Source organism: Pimephales promelas, chromosome 19, assembly GCF_988280905.1.
Source record: "Pimephales promelas chromosome 19, fPimPro1.hap1.1, whole genome shotgun sequence".
NCBI lineage: Eukaryota > Metazoa > Chordata > Actinopteri > Cypriniformes > Leuciscidae > Pimephales > Pimephales promelas.
Window position 1 is genome coordinate 11,768,249 of NC_142787.1, and position 10,370 is coordinate 11,778,618.

The 10,370-nt window shown below is 37.2% G+C and overlaps 2 protein-coding genes across 2 annotated transcripts in view; both read right to left on the minus strand.

Moving 5' to 3' along the window:
- LOC120473977 (uncharacterized) overlaps nucleotides 1–9,854 on the minus strand; it is a 139,638-nt gene extending 129,784 nt beyond the window's left edge. The window contains exon 1 of the mRNA XM_089123868.1: nucleotides 9,786–9,854. The gene's annotated coding sequence lies outside the window, so the exon portion shown is untranslated. The remainder of the gene's footprint in view (nucleotides 1–9,785) is intronic.
- LOC120479988 (uncharacterized) lies at nucleotides 1,989–9,862 on the minus strand. The gene is made up of 3 exons (XM_089123858.1): nucleotides 9,786–9,862; nucleotides 9,231–9,353; nucleotides 1,989–3,459 (listed from the first exon to the last, which is right to left on the minus strand). The coding sequence occupies exons 2-3, from the start codon at nucleotides 9,286–9,288 to the stop codon at nucleotides 2,531–2,533; spliced, it is 987 nt and encodes a 328-aa protein (XP_088979984.1). The 5' UTR covers nucleotides 9,289–9,353; nucleotides 9,786–9,862; the 3' UTR covers nucleotides 1,989–2,530.
- Between the last annotated feature and the right edge of the window lie 508 nt (nucleotides 9,863–10,370).

The following is a 10,370-nucleotide window of genomic DNA, read 5'->3' on the forward strand; positions in this document are numbered from 1 at the left end:
GTTTGCTGGGTATGAACCTATTCATGAGGATCATGAAACAAAATACCTCGGCATAATCATGGATAAACATTTGAAGTTCCAAAGTCAAGTCTAAACTGTTTTCATTTTATTACAGGAGAGTTGTCACATCACGTGGCTTCAGGCACGTGCACACATAGACATCAAAAGGGGCTTGAGCACCTGCCCTTTTTATTCCTGGAGAGAAAGTGCCCCTTTTTTCTGCTTGACAGCTTTTTTGCTTTATCCATCTTTTTCGATGACAACTCACTAACGGAACCCGTCCCTGCTCGCGATATTACAATATATACACCGATTACTTATAACATTGAGGAAATGCAGAAATTATTTAGAAACACACAGCTACATATAAAAAATACCCATACATTTTTTTACCATTGCTTTTGATATAAAATTCGTCAAAATCACTGTCTGGATCTGACAGGACAGTTAACATTGTAAGCTAACTTACCTTAGGCTTGCTTTCCGACGTGCAGTTCTTTGTTCGGCAGTCCGTCAGACTTGCGGCGTAAAATACTTTGAAAACAATTCTACCCTACTCTGACTCGGATTGGCTGTCAGGGCATTAGGAATGATGATTGGTTTTTTTTTTTAAGCTGCAAAGTTTATAGAGATATAGCGGTTTAGATTCTAATTGGATCTGCACAAATCACGTGACCCATGTTGGTTTTAAAACGGCCAATTTTGCCGAAAGGTGAGAAGTTTTCATGCCTGAATAATTGTAATAATTCAGCAAATTTAAGTCATTAAATCACAGTTATAGGCCTACTCTTCATCCCTGTTTTCGTATAAATGATCACTCTAGGCTCTATTGGATTTTAATGATCATATTAAGAAAACGTGCATGTGTTCTTTTGCCTTTTAAGAAAGCATTTTATTTATTATTTTTGCAAGTAAAAATTTAGTTGCACATGATGGAAGTCCAGCCAGAAGAGCATTGGACAAGAAGTTGGGTTGCACGCTCTGTTAGGAAAGGCCTGATCTTCCTGATGTTGTACATAACAAACCTGCATGATTTGGCTGTCTTTGTAATGTGGTCTGTGAAGGTCAGCTGGTCATCAAAGATTACTCCAATATTTCTGACCAATCTTGTTGGGTTGATTGAGGAAGAATCTAGATGCAGAGTGATGTCGTGCTGTATTGACGGATTGGCAGGGAGGACGAGAAGCTTAGTCTTTGACAGGTTGAGCTATGAATTCTATATTATTTAGAATACCACATTATTTAGGACACCACTTCGACAGCCAGCCATTGAGTGAGGACAGTCTACTATATCATCAGTCCTGCGAACAGAAAGGGGGCCAGAGCAAAGTGCAGTGCCTGACATCGAACTATCCAGTTCACACAATATCTCTTTAGTGTTAATTTTTATGATCTTCGAATGGCAGAGTCGAACATCATTAGTGCCGATGTGAATAATAGCCTTAGAATTTACGATTAACATTAGCCAGCACTGCAGGTTCGCTGTGCAGCTTCAGAGGAGTCAGAGACGTTAAGTGTTGCTGAAGGAGAGAAAATCTGCTAGAATCTTTATAGGCTCAAGGCCAATTTATACTTCTGCGTAGGGTGCGCGCAGTAGGTACGGCGTAGCATACGCACAGACGCGTCCCATACCGCGTACCCTTCCGCGTTGCCTGACGCGCACCTCTTCAAAAATGTAACTACACGTCGCGACGACGCGGACCGCAAGATCGGTGATTGGTCGGCCATTTAGGCACACCCTGACATGTTCGGCGTCAAGTCACTTAAATGGGCGAGCTAGACGCTCTGCTGTGTTCACTGTGCAGCTACACTGCATTTTTAATTATTAGCTTCAATATTTCTCTAGGAAAGGAGTTTCCCTCACTGTGTATTAGCCACGCAAAATTAAGTGACCGTTCTTGAAAGGGAGCTACATATAGAGAAGCTCGTGCAAGTTATTCAGAAGATCAAGACGACACAAAATCATCATCAAAAAAAAAAAAAAAAAGACGAGTTTAAAAAATAATTTATTATGTTCATCAAAATACAAGGTATCATCACAATGTACATACTTAAATAATATTAATATTATAACATCATTAATATTTCATCATTACGTGCTACATAGTAAAGCTGGACGTTTCTGGTGAATTTGTGAAAAACTTTGTTCAAGAAAAAATTTGCTCATGACTTAAAGCCACTCTAAGTAATTTTTGTTTCTTTATTCTTGTAACAAATTCTACATGCAATGTAAATATATAATGAATGACATTAATAATAGTGCATCACCTCTTCACAGCCAGAATAAATAAATTTCGCACAGAATATTGATAACTATAACTAATTTGAGGACATTTACACCGACGCACAATATTCATAAACATAAATAAGCATTTCCATCTAAAATTGGAGCAACCCTCACCATGCCTCTGTTACTTTGACAAATTTCTCTTTCAGATGATGTCGCTATGTTACAAGAAATTTGATCTTTTGATTTATCAGATTATCAAACTATTAACTTGAATCTTACAGATGTGAAAATGAACTTTAGTTATTTAGGAAACTCAAGGCAACACTTTTTATTATGAGTCTGTAGCTGAGATAATCGGATGAACCTCTTCCCACATGAAGAGCACTGGTGAGGTTTCTCTCCAGTATGAACTCTCTCGTGATCTTTCAGGTGTCCTGACTGAGAGAAACTCTTTTCACAGTGTGAACACTTGTACGGTTTCTCTCCAGTGTGAATTCTCTGGTGCGATTTTAAGCCGTTCGATGTAGTAAAGGTCTTTTCACAGAGTGAACACTTGTACGGTTTTTCTCCAGTATGAATTCTCTGATGAGATTTTAAGTGGGTGGATGTAGTGAAGGTCTTTCCACAGTGTGAGCAAATATAAGGTCTTACACCAGTATGAATAGTCTCGTGCTCTTTTAAATGCTGCAGTAGTCTAAAACACTTTCCACATAAAGAACAAAAGTGAGGCTTCACACCAGCATGAACATTAAGGTGACTTTGTAAGCTTGATGAAAGAACAAATGTTTTATCACACTGATCACAGCTAAACGATCTCACTCCAGAGTGACGGCGCAGATGATCGTTGAGAGAGCCTTTACACCTGAAACTCATTCCACACTGAGAGCATGAGAACGGTTTTTCTCCAGTGTGAATTCTCATGTGTCTGGTAAGGGTTGATTTATCTGTTAAACTCTTTCCACACTGAGAGCAAGTGAATGGTTTTTCTCCAGTGTGAGATCTCACGTGTCTGTTAAGGGTTGATTTATCTGTGAAAATCTTTCCACATTGACAGCATGTGAAAAGTTTTTTTCCCGTGTGAATCCTCATGTGTCTCTGAAGGTGTGTTTTATGTATGTAACTCTTTCCACATTCAGAGCATGTGAAAGATCCTTTGGCGACTGTGTTTTCATTTTCATTCGTGAAATGTTGAGGTTTTTGCTGTTTGTCTTCATTCACTTCCACCGGATCTAAAATCAACATATTAAAATAAGTCAATAAAAGGACGAAATGAAATATGGTTCAATCTCAATTTAACACAAATCCAGTATAATACCGAGTTGGGTGTCCTCACACTAGGCGATCTGAACCATGCCCGAGCACATTTGACCCAAAATCTGGTTCGTGATCATTTTCGTACCGTATCCGGGCCCGCATGAAGAGCTGGGCTCAGGCACGGTTCAATTGGGCTGCCTCCATAATAATCTTCTATAATAATCACGCCAGGACACAGTACAAGACAACCATGCCTAGCTGCAGACTGATCTCATGAAGTAGCGTGTGTATGACACGCCAATTCGTATTTCCATTTTTGGCGTGCTATCAGGACGCATAATCGCCTTTGAAGGTGTTTATGAACGCCGTTGACTTAACGTTATATAAATATATGACTTACCTCAACCTCGTCCCTAAACCTAACCGTCACTGGGGTTAATGGCATTTATGACTGTTCCCTTACCATCCTAGGTAAAAAAAAGATATGACTTACCTCAACCCCATCCCTAAACTTAACCGTCACTGGGGTTAATGGCATTTATGACAGATTTGACTGCGTGTACAGACACGCGGAATGACGCGGACGTTAATGGCGTAGACATGTACGCATACACGCGGATAGCTCAAAATGCGTAGAGATAACACGCCACCTGACTCGAAAGTGGTGTATATGTTTACGCAAAAGTCATGATGTCATGTTGCTAGCTGTGTGTACACTAAACTCAGGAGACTATATTTTAAAGAATCTTTTTAAAACAAATCTTTTTTCGAGTCATTTGATTCATTCAACGGACGAAATGACTCAAAAAAAGATTAGTTCATTTTGATGAACGAGTTCAAACAGGAGAGTCACAAACGTGCATCACAGAACAGAGCAAGGCGAGCATTTGTGCTTATAAATCTTTAATAAATAACAAATAACATTGTAATTTATTTTTTAAATGACAGATCGTTTTGCTAGAAACCTTATTCATCATCTGGTGTCGTTTAAAGCTGCACTGAAACGACCATTTGTGAGGTTTGTGAGTAAACTATCAGCAAAAGTTTTTTTTAAAAGTGAACTACTCCTTTAAGACACAACCGCCCGATTTCACAGACAAGTGAAAGTCAAGTCACAGTTTAGTCTTAGATTAAAATACATGCTTGTGCTGTTTTAATTGAAAGCAACTTGCACTAACAGATCTTAAAATATTTGTCACTTCCACTGTATTGTCTGAAGATGCGCATCAATAATGTTTTTTAAGGCACATCTATAAAAGCTGCTTCAATGTCCTAATAGAACTAAGGCTTAATCCTGGCTTATTCCAAGCCCCATCTGTGAAACCAAACCAGGCCTAACAGTTTACAGGTGAAAATTAATGTCACAGTTCCAATAACTTAGGACTAGGGCTAAATTTTCAATAATGTTCATGGAGCAAAAGCAGAACAAAACTCACTTGAATGGTGCAACACAGATCATATATCCACTTGGCTCAAAGTTCAAACGGCAGCGCAGCGTGAGCTTATTAGCGCAGATATGTTTATTCGCTAAACAGTCTCTGACATGCAGCCACTAAACAGCGCTGTGATATTCAGTGAAAAGCACTTGATTAGGGCTGAAACGATTCCTCGAGTTATTCGAGTTACTCGATTACAAAAATTCCTCGAGGCAAAAAATCTGCCTCGAAGCCTCGTTAAATTCCTATGACGCGCACGCAGGGATCTGATTGTTTCACACGGACCGTTATTCAGGAAGCACACCATAGCGCATGATACATTTGACTTCATAAATGGCAGAGAATGTCTAAAGTTTGGGATCATTATATGTTTATAAAGGGAGAGAACAAGATGCAATGTGTCTGCAAAGTATACCTGGCAGGGCTGCCAACTCTCACGCATTCAGCGTGAGACTTGCGCAATTCGATTTCTCACGCTGAAGTGTCAATCCCTTCGGTCAAATGCCTGAAAGATGAGTTCGTCTATCTACCTGTTGAGCCATCGTGATAGTTTTACCGCCGCATATTAATTCACAAGTTAAAAAATGCTGTAATCTAGTGCGAGCGCGCATGCGAGACGTTGAGCTCCTAACCGCGGCTCGCGCACGACGGCAGAGAGGTAAGCGAGCGTGTGCACCCATGTCTCTCTCACGCGCCAGTCAGACCAATGGGCTATATGCACGCATAAATTCCGCATTTGACGCAAGGATGCTCGTCCATTTCCGGTTGTGTAGATTTAAGCGGAGGAAAACCGAGGAAAACGTGATTATGGCAGAGTCTTCAAAATGTACTGTCCTCCAGTCTTTGAAATGAAACGTACATACGTTTAGATGTAATTTTATATATAGTTATATTTATTTAATATAATTTTAAAAAGAAGCATAAACACAACGAGGGGTGTCTGTTTTATCTGTTTTTGTGACTAACGTTTCATTAGTATAACCATGGAGTATAAAATTCAATATAAATTCTCGGTATTGCATTGGACTCTACGATCGGCGGAAGTTATCGAGCATCCCTAATGCTTCACCGGAAATACCGCCGTGCATAGAGCCCATTGCGGCAATTCATCATATCCTTAAACTTTTATGTAGCCACGCAACAAAAATTTCAGCATACATTCACCGGGACGTGATGGAGGAGCAAATATTGTGAGAAACACGGACACACACACTCTGATGTTTGTCTTGAGATTACAGTTGAAAAAGTCTGATTCTTATTTATAATTGTTTTATTTCCATTTATTTATTTTTTTATAATTTGTACACATTTGTGTACCTGTTTGGGTTGATATTTTATATTAATTTATTTTTGCTTACAGGTGGGTAATTTGCAGAAGGTGCAACCCTTTTTTTGTAATGTTGTATTAAGAAGACAAAACTAAGGCCAAATGGGCTTTACTATTTAAGTTTGTATTCAAAGTTTTACATGTTATGGGCTACATGTAACAGGTTTTACAGTAAATTGTTTTAACTGTATTGTTATATAATTGTTGGCACTGGCACTTATAAACACTAAATGGGTAAAAATTGCAATAATTAGTTGTGGAGCCAAATGTTGCAGTTGGAATAAATACCTCTATTTTTTTAAAGGAATAAAAGCCAAACACCTTATCATTTTCGTAATACATTATTTGTTTTGGTTGCTTAAAAATACACATAAACAAATTATCCGATTAATCGATCGATTAAGTGCTAGATTAATCGATTACAAAAAGAATCGATAGCTGCAGCCCTACACTTGATTTCAGCGATGAACACAAATGTCTCAGTGATTTAAACTAGTTAAAAGCCAGATGAAACGGCGCTGACAAATAGGAGAAAAACTGTGCAACGAAAGTGAAAAGTGAACACTTTTCAGTCTACAAATCTCCATAATTTACCATGTTTACTGTAGTAACACTAACTGCACTATGGTATTGTGGCAGAAATGTGACAGAATAACCAGCCCATGACAGAACGACAGACCCATTAAAAGGGATCTAGCAGCAGTGAGGAAAAATTCAAGGATTACAGCATTGGTCACAATGTTTACAGTGAGAGAAATTCCTGAGTCTGTTCCAGTAAGGGACATTCCAGAGTTCAAACGAGAGAGCATTGCATGGTCCATAATGGCTATAACATTTACGTTGTGTTTACCAGTTCACAGCCTTCTCAGAACTGCCTGCTCTCCCGGGAGGGGGAGGGTACAGTCAAGTCTTAAGTGTTTTGATTCATGTTTGTATTTCTGTTTTTTTAGTGTTTTGCTGTCAGTGTGTTTAGTTCAGTCTTCTTCCGTCCCCTGCCTCTTTGTAACCACGTTACTAATTGAGTTAGTTCTGTTCAGATGCGTCTAGTAGGGGTGGAACGGTACATGTATTCGTATTGAACCGAAACGGTTCAATCACTGTTCCGTGTACGAATTTACACGGAGAGTACACGGTACAAAAATAAATAAAACACGCATGCAAATTAATTAATGTAATGTGGAACTACTGTTAGATACGCGGGTTCTTTAGGGACACATAATCTGTACCATCGGCGAGCTCTGAACGTGTGTTCACTTCAAACATTGGCCTATTCGCATTGGACTAGCGTCAAACTAGATGCGATAGACGCGAATTTGACGCTCTATTCGCGTTTAATATGACCGCATTATGAACAGGCTGCGATGTCAAGACTGCAATGCTGGAGTGTGTGTGTGAGAGAGAGAGAGGCGCAGGCTCGATCGAACAGAGGAAACATAAAAAACATACTCATTTTTTTCCAGATCATTAAACCTGCAAAGTGTTTACTTATATTTGTGTACACTCGCAATAAACCACAAGATTGTGCTTTTGTCACACTGTAAACTCTTGACAAACTGTAACCTACAACTGTCACCCAAACAAAATCACATGTACACATTGTTTTAGAAGCAAAACATATTTATCCAACTCCATTTCAAAACAGTCTGTGGGTCCCATCTTTTGGACATTCGTCATATTCCATTGGTTTTCATTTCTTGTCCTCGGAGCACTAATCTTACACATTCTACATTGTTTAAAAAAGAAAATCAAATGTGTTTTTAATGGTAGTATTATTTTATATAGAAATAAATTATTTATAATTCAGATGAGAATAATGTTACAATGTTAATTAAAATTAAGGAAAACAAATATATTGATCTGAAATATAGCAAAATAATTTTAAATTAATTCAGGTACAATTACCAAACATATCGCAAGGTCTTTTTGTCTTTTTATTAATTTAATTAATAAACTAATTATATAAAACTATTGTCAGTGCACTACAAATAAACTGGTTCTATGCCTTTATTAATAAAACTTATTTTAAAAATACAATGCAATTCAATGCAAAACAATTTAAATGACAAAAATATAATGGGTTTGAAAATCAATTCGATTTGAATCTTGTGACATATAAACGCGCACATCAACCCGATTATTTTATTATCATACAAAATGTCTTTCGTCCTATAGGGAGAATGGAGAATATTTCCGTTTATCCTAAACACATTTTCTATCGCCCCCTTCTATCGCTGTAGAAGTATTTTTCATTGTTTGTTAATTTCAACATTTACTAATACGTTTTTTAATTGAGTTTTAATTTTTATTTATCTGTTAACCGTAGTTAACACACTATGAACTAACATGAACGATCAAGGTACAATTGTATTTCTCAAATATTACATGGTGTAAAAAAAATGTGTTACTAAGCGTGACGGTGAAGATTGATAGGTTAAACTATAATTGGTTCACAATATCAACACAGCCTTTTGGAAAATGTATTTGTGATTGGCATTGACTATTTTTTTTTTTTTTTACTTCATGTTACTTCAAACATAAGCACTGCACGTTTCAAAGTCAAAGTTTTTATATGAATGTATTTTTGAAGGGAACAAACCGCTCGTTTCGTGTCTTAGGCCATCAGTGTGTACTTACATTTACGAGTCATTAAATCATGTTTAATTTTGACTTCTCTGTGCATGCTCTTTGAGGTGGACCCTCTAAACCTGCATTATATGACTGATAGACAACAACGGTTTGACTGAAAAATATAAAAATTGAAAATATTGTGAAAACAAAGACACCTACATCTTGGATGCCCTTGAGGTAAGCTAAAACATATCAAAAATTAATTTCAAAGTGAACTATCCCTTTAAATGTTCCTCATTAGTTATTAAAGGGTCATAAAACCCAACTCACATTTTTTGAGGTGTGAACAAATATGTACAGGTTTCCCTGAAAACTCTTCATGACAACTTTAAAGAAAATGAAGGAAAACACCAACCTATTTGTTCCTCTGTATCTTCATCTTTTATTCTGCAGGGTTCTTCCTTAATCTCCATCTTTACAATAAGAAGTAGTCTGTAGTTTCTCCTGGAGTAATTCCTCCTGCTTGCTTCTTCTTCTCCTGTGGGAAGATGGGAATATTCCCCAGCATTTAAACTCTCATGAACGGCTGTGGGAGATTCACTGACTGAAGGAGTGAACTGTGGTCGTTGTTGCTCATTTAGCAGATGATGATCATCATCACACTTTAAATCACTCAAGATTATCTAGCTTTAAGAGTTTTGATCCAACAACCTTTTGGAAACAATTTAACTTCTCTATCTGCTTTTTATGTTGATCTTCCATTAGATAACATGCTTTAAAAATGTTTACCAGGTTTAATTGCATAAAATGGAAACACAACTCAATCTTCACAAATTGTAATGGGAAAAAAACAGTCAGTTACGAGTTAGTCGGTTCATTTCTAAGTAATTCAGATTCACTAAATGAACTGACTCGTTTAGTAGTTTGTATTTAGATTTCTCCAAATAAATGATAAAATGAATGTACCCACAGTCTGAAAAACAGCAGATTTAGAGCAGAATGAACGGCTGTGTTCTACTTCTCATGTTTATGTACCCTTCACTCGCTCACTTCTCTTCTTCTCCTAGACTCGGATGTTTTCATTGCTTCGCTTGCTTGAGCGCCTCTACTGGCGGAAAAACACATTCAACTATTGTACCTTTATAATATATACGAGACATCCAGGATGAGATCTGTTATCTTGTTTGAGATTATACAAACACTATTTATCTGTTGGTTTAATTTGGGATAAAAAAAATTCAAATAAGGAGTTTGTAATTGTATTTACCTTTCTTGACTCCTCCAACTGTTTTGTGTTACTGTTGTTGATGATTTTAATATACATTTTGAAGTAGTTTCATTTTAAATTCAAGTTATATGATACAATAATAGGTATGAAAATTTACCTTAAAAACTCCAGTTCTGTCTGAGCAGCTCAATGCAAGTTGCCTGATTAAATAATGTCCTCACAATCTGATAAACACATACAGTGAATTAAATCAGTTCATCAATCAGATTCAACTAGAACACGAAATATGCACAAAACAAGTTGATTTCATTGCTTTTTTTTTTTTTA